The sequence below is a fragment of the Drosophila biarmipes genome, chromosome 2R (genome assembly GCF_025231255.1).
Source record: "Drosophila biarmipes strain raj3 chromosome 2R, RU_DBia_V1.1, whole genome shotgun sequence".
NCBI lineage: Eukaryota > Metazoa > Arthropoda > Insecta > Diptera > Drosophilidae > Drosophila > Drosophila biarmipes.
In genome coordinates, this window is record NC_066615.1 from 16,152,987 (window position 1) to 16,171,532 (window position 18,546).

The following is an 18,546-nucleotide window of genomic DNA, read 5'->3' on the forward strand; positions in this document are numbered from 1 at the left end:
GCTATTACCCCCTTTTTACTGCCTCGTTTAGACTTAAACAAATATTTGTGTTTACTATCTTGGAAAACTTTTACTTTGCCGTTTCTCTTGACTATTCGTTTTAACCATGACGTCTGTTCTGGCCTTCTTTCCCACACACTCTATCTTCGGCTATCTCAATTTATTATTGTTTTTTGTTTTCGCCAGAGACGTCATCATGCGTTATCTTCGAAATCCCTCCACGGCGATATTTATTTCCCCGTTCCTCTGGCGGCACACTTGCGATAAAGAATTGCGTAGACGAGGCCTGTTCTATGGGTTCCATTTCGCAGTTGCTTTGTAGCTATTTCCGAGACACTTTAATGGCTTTTAATTGTGGCAAGAGTGTGTGACTGAACAAAAGTAATTTCACACTCGCTGACTTTTCGGCGACGTCGGCCACACGAAAGTGCAAAACAATTTTTCTTTTGTATGTTTTATAGGACCTACACAGCCCCAGAGCCGAAACTGCAACGGCTGCCCACCCAGACATGCCCACAATGTTGGCATTTTTCGGTGAGATATTTATTAGCCACAATTTGGCAGGCAGCACAAATTGGCAGCTCTCGCGATTCACTCAGTCCGCCAGGCCACCTGGACAGGGCTTCATAAAACGGAAATTTATTATTTATATCAACTCTTTTGTGCTATTTGCCGTGTCAATTCGTGGGGCACGGCGGAGGCTATCCCAGTCTCTCCGCTCCCCAACCACCTTCCCCAGAGCTTAAATTCCTCGGCCAAATTATGAGAAAATCTTGTGTACCGAGAAGCATTTGTCACAATTAAGCGGAGGATGAAATTATAGAGCGGCGGCTACCACCTTTGGCCCCCTGTTAAAGTTGTAATAATGCAAAACCAGCGGGAAAAAATGAAGGGTAGAGGGAAAAACTTCTGCCACGTTGACGTTGCCATCGACATTGGCGACATGGGACCGCGATCCCCGCGCCTCGTGGCCCTCTCACCTGCGGTTTACCTTCTTTTTTGGCAGTCCCGGCTGCTGGGCCTTGGTTTCCGGCCCACTCCCCATCTTCCCCTTTTTTTTGCCAGTCTATTATGATGGCGGGCAACGTCAGTTTTTGAAGCTCTTCGCCATGAAATATGCAAAGAGCAGTTAAAAAAACTTTTTATTTGTATTAATCAAACAGAGTTATTCTTTCCCCGCCCCTCTCACTTTTGACAACAATGGCAGCAACTGCATTATAAATAGGTGCAAAGGCTGTCTGCGAAAAAAGGGGGGCCAAGGTGCTGTGATTGTTTCGACATTTTTGACAATTATCGCTGGCATATCCTTGGGCTGAGGCTCTTTCGGGCTCAAGGCAGCGATGACAAATTAGTTTGGCCATAAAACTGTAGAGTGCGATCAAAGCAAACAATTTGTCGCCAATTCACCCCACGGCCCCCCCTGGAAAAGCGCTTGCTTTCGGTGGAAGTGTGGTGTCCGCTGCCAAAACGTGAGCCATATAAAAATCGCATAAACAACTTCAACTGCCACTACAAGAACGCCCTGAAAAAGTAACTACATCAACGTCATCATTGGAACCGAAGTGTGACGAGGGGCCCGGTAAATCCTGGCCATCCTCGCCAGGGATGCGTGCGTGATTTGAGGGTTTTTTTCTCTTTTTTCGGGTTAACTTTTTGATGGAAATTCAAGTAGGAATAGCTAAGGGATTTCCACTTGAATTTCTGCTACTTGAACTTCTTTTTATACCAGGGGATTGATTTTATTTAAGATTGCATTATATATTTTTAATGAGAAGAGCTCGACGTATGAAGACTAATGAGATTTTAATGTTTTTGAAATACATGTCCTAAGCAAACATAAAACCCTATTAGTTCTTTACATTTGACAGTATTTAAAGCCATCAGCATTTATTTAATAGAACATTTTTAAGTTTATCTAAACATTTATTCGTTTGCTGCTTTGCTTAATGAAACATTTGGTATACCATTTCTAAACAAACTGTACTTAATATTTTATATGTATTTGGTGTTTTACGTTTAGTTGTCTAAAAAATCATCAAAACTGCTAAAATTAAAAGTGTTTAACCAGTGTACAAATGTTCTATAATATTTTGTATATAATTTGTGGGAATATATTTTTTTAGCTATTATAAGGAAGAGTTAGATTACGTTTACTGGCAAATTAGATTTTTAAATTGTATATTTATCGACTTGGGGGTGTATGTTGTGATCCTGAAATCACCGGCACATCCCTGGGCGTGTGTGCTCACCTCTCCGAGGGGCCAGGACAATCCCACGCACCCAGAAGGGCCCACCCCCTGCGCCGCCCAACGTCTGGCATTTGCAATTTGGCAACACATTTCGGTTGCACGGCCTTTACTGGCGAAACGGGCGAGCTGGCAGGCGAAGTCGCTTCGCTCCGCTCCGAGCACTTTATATAAATTGTGTACAAATACTTTTTATGGCCCTTCGAGTGCAACCTATTGGCTCTTTGATATACGACGGTTTTGGATGGGACACTGGGACACTGGCACCCAGAGGGGGATGTCGCGTAGATGTGTCCGCTTTTATTACACATTTTTGCTAAATTACAGTTTGGCCGCAAAGTTTATTTACCCGTCGCCAGTTGCGTGGCATTTTAATAAACCGAAAGTTGGTTCGATTTACGTTGCAAGCTCCATTAAGTGTGGGTAATTATTCAATGACTCAAAACCGACTCGAAAAGTTTGCCACGCATTCTGCGCGGCTAATGCTGAAGAGCGGTTTTGATAAATGGCGAAATGTGGAAACTCGTTTATTAATCTTGACTTTATAGGATTTCTTTGCCTCCTCTTTTTTTGTACATACTATGCCCCAACTATAAATCATCGCTCTAAACTGATTTACATTTTTGTCGCATTTATGAATGTCCGCCAGTTGCACCTGTTGGGTGTCGACGGGAGAGGAAATGGAGATGGGAAAAGTGGCAAGGGTTTTTCGGAGTGGGCTGGGAAAAGCTGCCAGGGAGATATGCGAAATTGATTTCCCGACTTGCGCTTTCAATGCACTTAACATGTATTTTTCTCTCTTTTTTCCACACCGCTTTTCAGATGGCGAACCCATCAAGCTGCCCGACAATTTGGAGAGCCTGCCAAGAGCCGACAGTTTTCCATCACAACGTCATCGTTGGAATACAAATGAGGTCAGTTTTAGTTCTAAGTTGGTATTTCTGGGCTGTTTCTGTTTGTTTTTTGCCCGAGACTGTTGTGTTTGTGTTTCTATTTGCATTTGATTGCACATAAAATTGTCGAAAGGGGGAAGTCGAGTGAACGGCGAAAGGAAGTCGACGACTTCGACTTCGGTGGGTCCTTGGACAGTTGACAGGCGGATGAGCCTGCCAGTCCTTCGCCAGGACACTTTGACAGCCTTCGACGACGTCTCTTCCCTAGCCCCCTTTCCTTGGGGCGGCAAGAAATTTCTATATATGCAGATTAATGAGATGGTGGACAGTCCATTAGGACCAGGGGCCTCGCGACGTTTTTAGTGCGCCACAAACTATAATGCAAACACCAGTAAAACTAAACTAAAACTAACTGGAACGATCTGTGCTCGGGGACCAGCTTTTAAAAACCTGACCACGCGTCGCCGAAAAGTTTGCTTCCCCGGTATCCCCCATCCACATTTTTTTTTTTTCCCGGCGATTCAGTTCGGTTTGCAATAAAAGTTTTCGCTCGCGGAAAATGAGAATACAAAAACGGGGAAAATTCTTTGCAATGAGCTTGGCTTGTTGTTTTACTTGTGAATTAAGCGCAACCGCAAATATTCATTTGGACAGTTGTAAAGTTCAAGCCGGGGGGTTTTTTTTTGGATGGTAGGGCGCTATACGGTAGGAGGCTTTAACACTCTATTGCCACAGAGTTGACCAAATCAAAAGATGCTGGACAGAAACAAAAATAAGAATAAAAAAGTTATTAACTTGAAAAGTCAAGTACCTTAAGTTTGAATAAAAAGATATATGATATATCTATTAGAAGAGCCTTTTTATCAAAAGTAATGTTAATTAATGTTATAAAAAATATTCTAGGTTAACTTTTTAAATGACAAAAAATAAGAAGGAAAAGTTAATGGTATACCCATCATATATGTATTATTTTTCATTTTCCTGACGTTTGTAACAGTCCACAGATCTTTGGAACTCATGTGACCTCCCAGTATTTGTTTGTTTTGATCCTGTCCCTTTTAACAAATAAATATTAAACACTAGAAAATAAATATTATCTTAGCAGGAAATACTTTTCTTGTTCCAAAATAACCATCCAAAGTGTCTAGCTCTAAGTTTACTAGTAGTTCTTAGTCTTCAAAAGCGCTTAAAAACGTATGATACCACATTATCTTATTTTTTTATATCATGTGTCCTGTTAGAGCATCTCTTGGTTGATTAAAGTACAGTTTCCGAACCGAAAAGCAAAGAACTGAGAGTGCAGCAGCAGGACCCGTGAACCGAACTACCTACAGGACCTCTTTCCCCTCCTCCCTGCATCAGCATGCAAAAATTACAAAATGTAGCCGTGTGCGGGGCATAAATAAAATTACGCACGCTTATTTTAGTCTGCTTACAGCGAAAACGGGGCAGTTGGGGGCTGGAAAAGTGGCTGGGTGACCCCAAACCAGGCGAACCCGGGACCATGGCTTTAACCACATGGTTTTAATTTGGCATTTAAGCAGTAGCCAGGGGCCAGAAGCCAGGCGACAGGACACTCGACCCTGCTCATAAAGCAACTGCAAAATAATAGCAACAACGGGAGGAGCCGACCGTGTGTGTTTGTGTGTGGTTGCAAAGGGCGCAGCTTAAAAATCAAAAAGTTAAATTGATAATGAGTCGCAATTTTATGTTTATTTTTTTGCGCCCCATTCGTTTTCTGGGTGACCCGAACTGGTCCTTCTGCGTTGGTCACCAAGAGGACCACTTGACTGGAAATGATTAAGTGGCGTGCTTTAAATTAGTCCCTGCTGGTTGTCCTAAGGACGGCAAGTGGTGAGCGAGGAATGGGTTGCAAATATGAGTGGTATCCTTAGGATCGTACAGTATAAATCGTAATAAACTAACCCAACCAAGCCAATATTATTACAAACCTATAGAGAAAAAAATTAAACTTATAATGTTTCACCGGAATATTTGTATCTTTATTGAAAATGTTGTGATTTTTTAGGATCTTAAGGATTTCATAAGTCCTATCGTAGAAATTAAGCTTTTGTAAGCAAATAAATACCACAAAATTTTGAGTATCTTCATTAAATTTTGGGAAAAAAGATAAGATCTTATAAATAAATCATCATCATCACGTTTTTATTGGTTTTGTTCAATGTATTTCGGAATGGTTTGGAATACTAGTTGGGATCTTACAGCCTTTTAAAATTGTATTGCAAAAACCAAACCAAACCCAAAGATTTTAGAATGAAATGCTTGCCGTACTTAAAGTACCTTATAAGGTTTTAAACTTATTATAATTGTGTAGGTCTTGTCATACAAATATTTCGGTAAAACTCCTTAAAATAAAAGCGTCCGTTTAAATCTATATTATTTCGTACTTGAAAGCTTCGTCTTTCCTTTTCAATATGTTCTGCATATGATTAATGCATCGTTTGTTCCTCGCTCCGGAGAAAGTGTTGAAACAACATTTGTCTAAGGCCACGCCCATGGCCAAAACGAGCGGGTTATGCGCTGAGGTGGGCATAAATTCTTAATGCCTCGCCTTTTGGATTTCGGAGTATGTGCCCGGAATTCATCATAAGGCGCGGAAGAAGGTTGGAGTAGGTCGCCCGTACCTCGGGCCTCGAGCCATGCATAAATAAGCAACAGCCATCCATCTATGTATCTATCTATCTTTCCAAATGTCCTTCCATATGCTCTTCAGCCAAGTCGGGGGCAATATTGGGCAAAATGCAAACGTTTGCCACTTGACAAACACGCGCCTGCGATTTGCTCAGCCTTCCTCCTTCATTCCCGATATACAATTTTTATGACACTCGCAAATGCTGCGATATCTTCCCCAAAACCCCGAGACACACATGCAGAACGTTTGGCTGCACAGCTGAGGATGCTGGGTGGACGGATGTATGGATGGCCACTTTGCATTATTCATGCAGCGGCAAGGAAGCAAACAAATTGATAACTTTATCGGCAAAACATGCAATGAAATGTCTAAAATGGGCGAATTCCCCATGAACTTTCGCTGACTGTTGTGTGATTTGCATTAGAATCGCTTTCGACTGTCTAAATCTTGAGTTCCTGCTCTCTGGTTTTGTGCACGATTTTATATTCCTTGGTGACAGGGCATTTCAAGTATGCACACAAATTGCACTCGGGATGCGTCTGTGCCGGCTTCTGGCCTTTTGGCCACCAACCTGGTTAAGTGTCAACTGCCGGCGACACCTGTAAATTGTGGTTAACACACGGCCACCATCCCTGCCTTCCCCCATTTTTCGGCGGCAGTGTCCGCTTTGCGGTCAAATGAAATTTCTAAAATGCTTTCCTTTGTTTTATGGCGCAGAAGCCCTCCTCCTCCTCCTCGCCTCCAGCTTTTGGTGCTGGCGGAGGAAATGCCGCGAGTTCCGTGACTGGGCAGCGGATCCGTTTGCCCATTAAGTCCGGAAATTGTTAGCACGTTAGTTAAGGTCAGTTAGCCAAGTTAGCGGGCGGGCTGGGCGAGGAATCGGGGAGGTTGGGAATTAACTTTTCCACAGTGTCGCAGCCATGATAAGCCCGTTGTGAAGGTCGTTCGTGCCTCTCCTCCTCTGAATATTTTCACCAAGATGTATTTGATGTGCAAATATGGAAATTGATAGCAAAGGCTGTGTTTGTTTATTCCAGGAAATCGCTGCGATTCTTATCAGCTTTGATAAGCATGGCGAGTGGCAGTCCAAAGAGGTCCGAACCAGGTGAGTCATGAAGCCCTAAGATATCTTCTAGTACATCTACATTCATTAAGAATATTTTGGGGTTTTTATTCCTAAGGCTTGTAATTTATAATAAGTCATAAATTATTTTAAACCTTCGGGTAAAAAAAAAACATTTAGGGGCAATTCCTCAATGTAATGTTAACTTTCGTCATGTTTAATTGCTGTTTCGAAAAATGTGTCACATAATTAAAGGAATTAGTCTCTCCTAACAATTGAACTACATGATAACCTTTTCCTTGAAAGTGCAAAGTAAAAACTTAACATTACTTTGTAAAATCGGTCTATAGTAATATATTTATTTTAGGTAGTTAAGTTTCAGAAATCGAACTTGTAATTTAACTTCGTTTTTGCTTTTTCTGAGGATTCAGGAAATGATCCTTAATAATATATTTTTTTTAAATATTGCAAATATTTATTTCAAATTTAATTTTATTTTAAACTAAGGATGTTAAATTATTTTATTAAAAACCCTTTTATTTTATTTTTAGACCCAAAAGCGGATCGCTGTTGCTGTACTCCAGGAAGAAGGTCCGCTACAGACGCGATGGCTACTGCTGGAAGAAACGCAAAGATGGCAAGACAACGCGGGAGGATCACATGAAGCTAAAGGTCCAAGGCACTGAGGTGAGTTAAGATATCTGTTTGTCGTGATCAAGGGCCATTTCTGGCTGCACAATTAGGCAATTAGCCGGAATCGTTTTCCAGCCATTACCATCATTTGTCAAGGGTCTAAAAAAAGGACTTCAATTCCCCAACTCGCTGTTTTTTCTTTCGTTTTCCTTCTTGACCGTATGGGGGTTCCTTTGGGTGAGTTATGATTTCCCGCCGGAAGTTGACAGAAACTTACGGTGTCCTCCCCTTATTCCTTGAGGCAATCCGTCCGTGGCAAGTGCTGGCCCAAGGATGTGTGCAACGTCGCCGCTGCCTGCTAATGAAATAAGCCTTGCCAAGGGTTAAGCTTATTTATAATGTCTGTCTGCCCGAGTATCTATCCCCGCGGCCAGGCCATTACAGGAACATAAAAACATTTGGCAATTTCACTCCAATTTTTTCCACAACTCCCCAACGCCGTTTGTTTTTATTTTAATTTTTATTTTAATACATTCGCAAGTGAACGTGGCCGGCGAAGATTTATGCAGTTGGCAGTGCCGGCGGGGTGCCGTCTTCTTACATGATAACTGGGCCCAAACGAGGCAGATAGTACAAAGGAAATGCCAAGGCGAGGCTGAAGAAGTCAGCGGCATATCGCGGCCAACAAGAGAGAGCCAACAAATTTATCAGCGGGTAGACGAAATTCCTTACAAGAAAAATATATAAACTAAGATGGGAAAAGGAGGAAAAAACTCCAAAGGACAAGAAAAATGCGCAACGAAATGTTTTATAAGTCAGGGAAACCCTTTTCCTCAGCTCTTCCGTTTCGATTCGTTGGCTTTTTCGGCTCGAGTTTGAGTTGAGTCCTGATTTTTGGCACTTACCAGGACCAAGTGGCGCCCCCTAGCGTGGGCGGTTGGTAATTTAATTTGAGCTCCACTAGCTCTTCGTTTTTATGTTTTCCAATTAAATGGATTTCTTCGCCGCGGGGCAAGTCGAGCTGCGTGTGGAGCCGAGTGGGGAATCCCCTAGTTTTAGCCCTTTTTTATGCTCTTGTTTGTCTTGCCGAATTGATAAATTGAATTTCCTTCGCTTTCTACCCCCCTCTTTTCCACAGTGCATCTATGGTTGTTATGTACACTCGGCCATATTGCCCACATTTCATCGCAGATGTTACTGGCTGTTGCAGGTAAGTTTGGGATACCTATGCTCCCTTGACACATTTCAATACTGGGAGAACGTTCCCCGAATCATCCAAACAGAATCCGGACATTGTTTTGGTGCACTACCTGAATGTCCCGTATCCGGATGATAATAAAATGGCCGTGATAGCGCCCAGCATCACCCTGTGGGGCGATAAAAAGGAGTGGACCAAGGAGGAGTTGGTCAGCCAGCTGAAGCCAATGCGTAAGATCTAGTTTTGAATATTTTTGATTAATAAATTGGAGCTCATTTCCAAATGGGTCTCTAAATCAAACATAGACATAATTTTAAGGCCAAATTTACTATGCTTTCTCTAAATCAGCCGTGTTTGTAAATGGTATTGAGTCCTTTAAAAATTTTTGTATTGAACTTAATTAACTTTACTTAAATGTGCAAGGCAACGATCCTCCATAAATTATATTTTTGAACTGACTTAACCTCTATTTTATAATCTAAATCTTGTTCTAATAAGCAGATAAATATCTTAGAGTTTATTTTAATTACGTTTCTTAATTTTATTAAAAGCTATTTTAGGGGTAGCCAATTTTCTGAATTTATTTAGGGTAATAATTGATACTTACAAATTATAAAACAAATAACTTATTTAGTTCGTTCTTAATAACTTCATTAACACCGGACATGTTTTTTAGTTTCCACAGTTAATTCGGATGATGACTCCGACTCGGGCAATGATATAGAAATTTCGGTGAGTACATGACTGATTGAAACTCTATCTTAAACATAACTAAGTGGATTGGATTTTCCCGGCTTAGACGGCTGAGACGGTGGAGTCAATAGTGTGCCAGCTGATGGAGAAGCAGAGGTTGTCCCGCCAGGCGGCGCTGGTCAAGCAGCTGGACTGCGGCTGCGGGGATGGAGGATGTGCGGACGGGAAGAACTGCACGCATCCGGTGATGCGGCGGTCGGGCGCCATGTTGAAGTCTTCGGTGCAGGAGAAGCGGCTGGGCGAGACCTTCAACGGCAACACGCCCAACGTGGTGGTGGCCAGCAAGCTATACTCCCGCTGGGCGGAGCGACCCCGACAGCACCTGGACAATCACGGCCAGTTCCACAATGTGACGCAACAGTTGCCGCAGGAATCGGCCATCAAGTTCCAGATCATTCCGCCGCAGCAACAGCAGCAGGATGGCAGCTATCAGCAGCAGCAGCAGCAACAGTATCGAGGAGCCAGTCAAATGCTGGCTACCAGGAACAACCTGGTGATGCAACAGCAACAGCAGCAGCAATACCACCAGCAGCAACAGCAGCAGCACCAACAGCAGCAGCAACACTTGAGCCTACAGCGATTTGTTGCCAGCCAAAGCCAGAATTCGGTGCATCTCAATCAGCAGCACAGGCTGCAAATAGCCAATACAACGATCACAGCCACAGCCAGAGATCCTGGGACGACTTCTGCAGCAGCGGCAGTCGCCTCAAATGTTATGGACACCGAGCTAATTGAAAACCAAAACCACATGACCGCAAACAAAATCACAAACCCCGGCAGCACCAACATCAGCAGCAATAGCAGCAGCAGCAATGCCAGCAAGCAATTAGCAGCTCAAACAAACAACGAATTAAATGTCGTAAATAATAACGACCCCGGCAACAATAACTTTATGTACAATCAACAGCAGCAACTTAATGCTTCCAGCAACAGCAACAGTAACAACAGCAGCCAGCAGCAGCAGCAGCAGCAGCAACATTATTATAAATTGCAACAGACAACGGCAACCCCAGCTAGTGGTCAGCCGCCTCCTCTGGCGCAAGTGCAACCCCATCCTCCCGTGGAGGCCATGTGCATGTCGCCCGAGCATCGCCAGCAAGCACCACCACCGCCTGCAACATCTTCGGCCGGCAGCAACCCCTCCTCCATATCTGCGATATCCACACCTCCATCCACGTCCACATCCACACCCACATCGGGCACTTCGTCCACTTCGAGTTCCTTACAATCGATTATCGATGGCAATCAGCAGCAACAAATTACAACGACGTCGACGGCAGCAACTTGTGATAATTTAATGAGCGCCAATGCGCTCTCTGAGGTGAGTAGTCCGACCGCAGAATCGCCTGCAATCATTGTATTTATGTTGATTAAATTCAAAACATATTTCGACAGCAGGACAGCAGCAGCACAGTCAACAACAATCAGGCCACAGAAGCCGCCAACAGGAGTCAGCCCCTCACCCAAAATGGTTGTGCCACCTTCAGTGCTTCCAGTGATAACAGCAGCCAAATTAGTGACGAGAGCAGCAGCTTTGGCGGCAACAATCAGAACAGCAGCCACAGCAGCCATAGCAGCAGCAGCGAGGAGGAGCCTCCGGCGGAGGCGTTAAGCTTCTTCAACGAAACGCTGGATCTGTCCCACGAGGATATCCAGCGCACTTTGATAGCCAACATGCCGTATAATGCGACAGGCGGAACAGGAGGCAGTGCACCCAGTACAACGACAGCAACGGGCGGCAGCAAACTGGAGAGCAATCCCCAGGAGGCGGAGAAGAAACCCTCACTCGGGGCAGCTGAACCCGATGTGGAGGTGGAGGAGGATGAGACGGACGATGTGTTCGCCAATCTGGACGCCTTCGATATGCTCGTGGAGTTTCCGGAGCTGGATCTGGATGACAAGCAGGCCCTGAATAACACCGCCATGGGGCAGAGCTCCTTTTTGGGAGAGGCACCGCCAACGCAGCCGCACCGCAAAGTCCATAACATATGCGATTTCAGCCCCGAGTGGTCGTATACGGAGGGAGGCGTCAAGGTTCTGGTGGCTGGTCCTTGGACGAGCTCGAGTGGAGGCGCCTACACGGTGCTATTCGATGCCCAACCGGTGCCCACGCAACTGGTGCAGGAGGGAGTGCTTCGCTGCTATTGTCCCGCCCATGAGGCGGGCTTTGTGACCCTACAAGTGGCCTGCGGCGGATTCTTAGTCTCTAATTCGGTGATGTTCGAGTACAAGCTTTCGTTGCTGGCGGATGCTCCCTTTGATGCCAGCAGCTCCAACGATTGCCTGTACAAGTTTACACTACTGAATCGCCTGTCCACCATCGATGAGAAGCTGCAGGTGAAGACGGAACGGGAGCTTACGGTATGGAATATCGTCTTTAAATTTATACATTACATTAAACAAATTCCTTCTTTGCCAGACCGATCATTCTGCTCTCTACCTGGAGCCCAACTTTGAGGAGAAACTGGTGGCCTATTGCCACCGACTGATCAAGCACGCCTGGAGTATGCCCAGCACAGCTGCCTCCTGGACAGTAGGACTGCGCGGCATGACCCTGCTCCATTTGGCCGCCGCCTTGGGCTATGCCAAACTGGTGGGCGCCATGCTCAATTGGCGCTCGGAGAATCCACATATCATACTGGAAACCGAACTGGATGCACTCAGCCAGGATGTCTATGGCTTCACCCCGCTCGCCTGGGCCTGTGTGCGTGGTCATGTGGAGTGCTCTCTGCTGCTCTACAAGTGGAACCACAATGCGCTGAAGATCAAGACCCAGGCGCAGCAGACACCACTGGATTTGGCTAGCATGCGGGGACACAAACATTTGCTGGCCCAGATGTTCCGGCTGGAGAAGGAGCGCTGCCGGAAGCCACAATTGCGCGGTGGCCTGGCCAATCTATCGATGAACATTGGCGTTGAGGCAGAGACGGCGGAGGAGCAGCACCAGAGCTTTAGTGGCTTTGATCTGGAACTCCAGCGCAAGCATGATGGGGTGTTTCTCCGACCTGTGGCTGTGCATAGGTAGGGCTTCTTTGCTTTTATTTAAATTAATTGTTATTAATTGATTGTTGCATATCTCAATAAAAGCAATCAGAGTCCACCCAACAATAGCAGTCGCTACTCCAAGCGTTCCTCCATCGACAGCGGCATCAACATGGACATACGCAGCAAATCGGGCAAACCCTTAGCAAGGCTTCATAGGTAAGATGGCATAAGCAAGCTTTAAAACCTCTGTAATTCTGTTTTCCAGCAACTTTGATAGCCATGACAACTATGCTCTGGGCGTGGATTCGCCGCTGGACTCCCTGACCGGAACCAATTGCCTGCTGTCGCCGCTGCGCAAGATGGACTTTGCCCTCTGTAAGTCTGGGGATGAGTTTCTGCATGTTGCTAACTCCTAGTTATAGAATAACCTTATATGGAATCAAACAAATGCTCAAATTTTCTCGGTGAATTCAAACTAGGCGAGGTGTCCACGGGCGAATCGAGTCCCGTGCACGAGAAAGATTGCGACGACAGCTCGACGAGCGCGACCGACGTGACCATTGGCAATGACTTGGCCCTGCCCGATGCCGTAGTAGGTCAGTGATGGCGGACGGATCCCGCCCAGCTCCACTCTCAATCCAACTCAAATTCACCCGTTATCTGTACCGTAGCTAAAAACTAAAACAAAACATACTAACTAACCATTTGGGGCTGGCTAATCTATGTTGTTGATGTTGTTGCTATTGCTGTTTGTTGTTATATGTACTCATGTGTATTTTGGGGGAGGTTTGGGTGGTAAAGCTCGTTTAATCAATGTAAATGTTCGTTATTAATATTGGTTGCTGGTTGTGCGCCCCTAAATGTGCGCTTTTATCGATGTCTACACTTAACCGATTACTAATTTTAAACTAACAAACACTCGCCGCCTAATTAACCACGAATTGATCGTTGTAAATATGAATAATCCGAGGTGTCTGTAAATAGCTAGCTAAACACTCAATGCTTGTCGGTGTATAATACAAATAATACCAATTAACCGTGTCCAACAACGACTGTGTTTATCGTGATCAATTTGGAGACTCATTACTGTAGCTTTGTCCATTTGGGCTCAATTAAATCCTTCGGCTAATTGAGCTTAAAGTTAGTAAGACAAATATATATACATGTGAAATTGTAAATCTGTACATGAAAGTGTCCAACTCAATTATGTAGACTCGTTTTTCATGTATTTGTATGAAACTTGCAGATTGGAAGTAGTTTGGTAATGTTTGCGGTATATTTTCAGGGGACTCTGATGCCAAAGTACTGACCCTAGCTGAACACATAATAGCAGCTATGCCAGAAAGGATCAAGGTGGGTTTTAAGAGCCTTTTTAATGCCCCTTAAATGTATTAAAAACATTTTTTATAACTCCTCCAGAATGAAGCCGATGAAATGATGGTGCTTGGTAGTCCTTTGACGGAACCCCTGACTTCGGAATCTTCGGCCCTAACGGACAGCTTTATGGATCCCCTGCTGGACTCGTTGCCCAACACGCACTTCGACAGCGACTTTAGCTTCGACTTCCATGACCACAGCTATCGCTATCACGATGTCAGCACGCCCTGCTCCAGCTTGAGTCCAGCCAGCTCGGGACCGCTGCAGTCGCCAGCCAGTTACTCCATACTGGGCACCGATCCCTCTGTCAGTTCGCCCAGTCCTCCGCCTTCCACCAAACAGCTGACGGAGTTCCTGCACGCCTCCAGCATCTCGCAGTATCCCTTCGAGGCGGACTTCTCCAAGCTAACCCTTACCGATACGGAGCAGCGAGAGCTCTACGAGGCGGCCAAGTGCATCCAGAAGGCGTATCGCTCCTACAAGGGCAGGCAGAAGCTGGAGGAGCAGAACAAGGAGCGGAGTGCCGCCACGGTGATCCAGAACTATTACAGGCGGTACAAGCAGTATGCATACTACAGGCAGATGACTAACGCCGCCTTGGTTATCCAACATGGCTATCGGTCCTACAGGCGGAACAAGCGGTTCAAGAAGAGCGGCCTGGGCCTGGGCAGCTCCAGTGATCACGGCAGTGTGAGCAGCAATTCGCAGTGCCTGTCCAGCTTTTACGATCACTACAAGCAGGATCAGCAGCAGCTGCACGAGATGGGTTCCCAGCCCAGCACGCCCAAGGAGACCAGTCCCTCCGGACCCTTGAAGTAAGAGAGAGCATTTCATATATTTATTAAGCATTTACTAATTAATTTTTAACCTATTTCCCAGGCGAACCTACTCACAGTCCACCCAGAATCAAGCTGCCAGAAAAATTCAACAGTTTATGAGACAATCACGCATCAAGTAAGTACCACTAATTGAGCCGATTAAGTAGGCTTAATCTAACACTAAGCTAACTCATGGGTAATGTAATTGCACGCAAGCATTTGGGATGGCAATTTGACGACTTTGGTAAGAACGTGTGAAAGGTTTTGGTTTGGTTTTTAAACTCAAGTTCATTTGTAATTTTACGTATATTTTGATTTAATATTTTATTAATACAATTCTTTTTTCCCCAACACAGACTACAGAAAGAACGAGCCGAAAAAGAGAAGCTGGTGCACCAACGCAGGGCGGAATACCTTCAAAACTTGCAGTTTCAAGGACAGCAGGAAATGTTGGTGTGCCACGAAAATAAGTAAGTCGACTAACTTTCGATCACCCTTTTATTTATATTAATAGTTTCCTTTTCTTTTAGCATTTCTGTGCCGAGCAGTGGCAACATCACCAATGCAGGCAACAACAACAACCACAACAATCTACACCAAATACAATCCAATCAGTGAGGGTCAACTGAGTGAACTTTTAACATAGGAACGCGGCTGCACGGTTCCATAAGAATTTATGAATAGCTTTAAAAACCGAGTGAAACTTTCTACTTTCGTATTTGTTCCAAATTTGGAAAAACAATCCCATGCACCTCTGTAGTGGAACTTTGTTTCAAAACTCTCTCTACAACACAGACAACACACCCACACTCTGAATTAGTAGCAACTACCTGCACTTTGATTCATTTGCCTAACGAATTTTAAGAAATTTATGAATAGAAACACACATTGTTTTCGAAGTGAACATAGCCTAGGTTAGTGGTCTTTTAAGGTATTACTTAAACCTAAACTTAACTCAAGATCGGACTCCAGGGAGAAGATGAGAACACAATTTTTCCACTTGTAAACTCGAAAGAACTTATTACTGACGCCTTTGAAAACTTTTTAACTCCAATTGTAGTAGAAAAACGTAGCCTGCAATATATACATATTATATACATACGATTTAAACCAATATTACGCATGTGTATGCCTCTTTATAGTTACATTTGTATATAGATATTGCCTAACTAACTAAATTCTAGTCTATTTTAACGTACTACCAAGCTCTGCGATGCGACTAAGCTTGTCTCTAAAGCAAAATACAAAAAAAAGGAAAAACAAAATATATAAAACGAAAACCTAAAGCATTAATCCTCGATCCTAACTAGTTGCTAACTGCTCTTTAGGTTAACCGTAAGACTACTGAAAGTCCAAAAGTTGTTGATTTCTAAAATCAGATTCGTGTAGAGTGCGCAGCAACTACCAATCTATCAAGTTTCAAAGAAAGTAAACCCTATTCTAACTTCTAGAACGCAAGTACTTACGATAAATGTACTAAGTCATAACTTATCCGACTACATAGACTAAGCCTAGCTAATGATGAAAGAAATCAAAAGAAGGGATAATGTATTGCATGGGCATTAGAACCAAGATACATCCGCATCTGTGGACGGTCTGCCTGAAGGAAGATTTAGGATTCCCTTATATGGAAATTCCGACTTACTGCTGCTGCTTCCCCCAATCTTAACTGCTTGAAGACACAGCCAAAAAACCAAAACATGCAAGAGAGAAAAGTTTTTAAACTAAATGTAACAATAAATGAATTTTTGTAAATTATTTTTGTCCGTCCACATTGTTAGCTTTCATAACATACCAACAAGAACATATATACTTACAAATATACAATAAATATAATATAGAAGGAGCCGATACTGATTCGATACTATAGCTCGAGAAACAACTTTTAAGGGCCGTTCAAGTTTGAATTAATAAACCCGGGCGACAGTTGAAAGATGAATGTACATACACCAGCTCGAAACCTATGTCCAGCACATAGGATGAGAGACACTTACCTCTATTAGCCCCGAAAAAGAAACCACAAAACAAACTCACAAAACCCAAGTGCAAAGAAAGTGAAATCTGCGAGTGTTTGTCACAACAACCAGGAGCGCAGCTGTCGAGGGTGGATTTGGTGGGAATTAGGATCTATCACATTGTTAACTATTTAACTACGAACTATTATACTTAATTCGCACTATATTATTACTCTACGGAAATTTGATTGCATTTTGCTCTAACTTAACTATGTATAAATCTGATCAACTGATTCGAAATGAAGACTAAATACGATTTCACTACTCAACTGACTTAAGAATTGCAATCAATTTTGTTAACTGTTTTTGGCAGGGTGTTAGACATGTACCAGCCGAATACCAAACCCAATTAATTGCAATATTTGCACATACTACACACTCACACCACACACAGGACACGCTCTGGCTCACAAAAAAACAGAACAAAAAAAAGTGAAAACACACACAATTTATAAACCTCAAAGTAGCAACCTGAGTGTGTTTTAATGGTGGGAAGTCTTTTTAGATAGACGAATGCCAAAAGGCAAAGAAAACTTAAGTACCTTAAGCCAATTGGCACTAAAACTAAACTTAAATCTAACAAACAATTATGAATACCTAGAGCAGACTATGTATCTATATCGAAGTGGTGGTGTCTGCGATAGTAGGGCATTTCCCCCGACCTAGTTTTGTTTGAACCCTTTTTCTTCAACTGAACCTTAACTAAAATGCAACACCAAAATTGTTGATATCTAACGAACTACATACAATACGAGAAAGAAACTATTATAGCTAATGTAATTGGATATTCGGTACTCACATATCTGTTAGATAATTTAAACCTATCTTCGTCCTAATAGAACTTCTAAGTGCGGCGCATGTACGAAGCAAGCATTCTTCTTCAACTTCAACTAACTAACTAACCATCCAACTTTGTCCCAAGAAACCCAAAATTCAGCTAATTGAACTGTTTGTTTCCGACTTTCAGCTTAGTAGACCAGCAAATAGGAACGGATATAAAACTGTTAACTAAACTTTTAAGCGAAATATACCTAGAGAGTAACCTTTTTAAATATTATACCTTACTTGTATGGGATACTTAGCATGAACTAAACACATATATCTGCAAACTAAAGAATGTTTAACAAATCAACGTATTATAATTGTACAGACACAGATACACACACCAAACACACAACATAGAGTTATATATATATATATATATATATTGTAAAACGACTTTCCAGTTTCTGTAAAATTGTAATTACATCCAATAAAGTTTAATTCAACACTTTAACTGGGCCTTGGGCTATCTTCCTCTCATCCTGCCGACCTGGCGAACCAATTAGTAATCAATTTGTCTAAGTGAGCCGCCAACCAGCTGGCGCCATTCATTATCAATGGATTGTCCTTAGCGCTAACTCTATCGGTCCGAAGAAAGTATCTGCAGGTAACGAGGAACGAAAAAAATGAAGAAGGAAACCTCCAGCTGCTTGGGTCAGCGGGCATTTCCTTTTTTCCCAGTTTTCCTCTTGCACCTTCTCATTTTTTTTCTGGTTCAGCTCAATTAACACTTGCTGCGGGGCGGGGGTGGGGATGAGGACGAGGATGAGGATGAGCTAATGGGGCGTAGATACATCTGTATCTGCTGGCTGCGTTGTTTCGTAATTACGAGCACAATGCAAAATGCCAAGGCGTTCGCAGTGTCTTGTTAATAAATCGGCCTGGTCTCGACCTTTTGCCGCTGCCTGAAATCGGATGCGTCGGGCTGCGTTTTCCGCTTTTCCAGCTCAATTTACACTTGTTTATGGGCAATCGCAGTCGAGCAGTTGAGTCCAGAAAATCATTTTCCGAATGCGATTTTCTCGCTTCTCGGGGGCCACTCTGATCGCTTCACTGGCTGCCTGGTTGTTCGGTTGTTTTTGGTTGTTCG

At 43.5% G+C, this 18,546-nt stretch overlaps 1 protein-coding gene across 9 annotated transcripts in view; it reads left to right on the forward strand.

Moving 5' to 3' along the window:
• Nucleotides 1-17,910, forward strand: part of LOC108036429 (calmodulin-binding transcription activator 2) — a 41,984-nt gene extending 24,074 nt beyond the window's left edge. For 2 of the 9 annotated variants that reach the window (XM_017112561.3, XM_017112567.3), the window contains 17 exons: nt 3,069-3,160; nt 6,830-6,897; nt 7,407-7,542; nt 8,627-8,698; nt 8,772-8,916; nt 9,363-9,418; nt 9,486-10,760; nt 10,835-11,800; nt 11,859-12,460; nt 12,527-12,640; nt 12,690-12,799; nt 12,904-13,020; nt 13,710-13,777; nt 13,844-14,616; nt 14,681-14,755; nt 14,976-15,089; nt 15,150-17,910. In XM_017112561.3, coding sequence (XP_016968050.3) covers nt 3,069-3,160; nt 6,830-6,897; nt 7,407-7,542; nt 8,627-8,698; nt 8,772-8,916; nt 9,363-9,418; nt 9,486-10,760; nt 10,835-11,800; nt 11,859-12,460; nt 12,527-12,640; nt 12,690-12,799; nt 12,904-13,020; nt 13,710-13,777; nt 13,844-14,616; nt 14,681-14,755; nt 14,976-15,089; nt 15,150-15,237 — 4,871 coding nt within the window. In that variant the 3' untranslated portion in view covers nt 15,238-17,910. Of the gene's footprint in view, nt 1-3,068; nt 3,161-6,829; nt 6,898-7,406; nt 7,543-8,626; nt 8,699-8,771; nt 8,917-9,362; nt 9,419-9,485; nt 10,761-10,834; nt 11,801-11,858; nt 12,461-12,526; nt 12,641-12,689; nt 12,800-12,903; nt 13,021-13,709; nt 13,778-13,843; nt 14,617-14,680; nt 14,756-14,835; nt 14,864-14,975; nt 15,090-15,149 lie in introns of all 9 variants that reach the window. The other 7 variants (XM_017112564.3, XM_017112568.3, XM_017112563.3 and 4 more) reach the window with 6 other exon arrangements.
• Nucleotides 17,911-18,546: the final 636 nt, after the last annotated feature.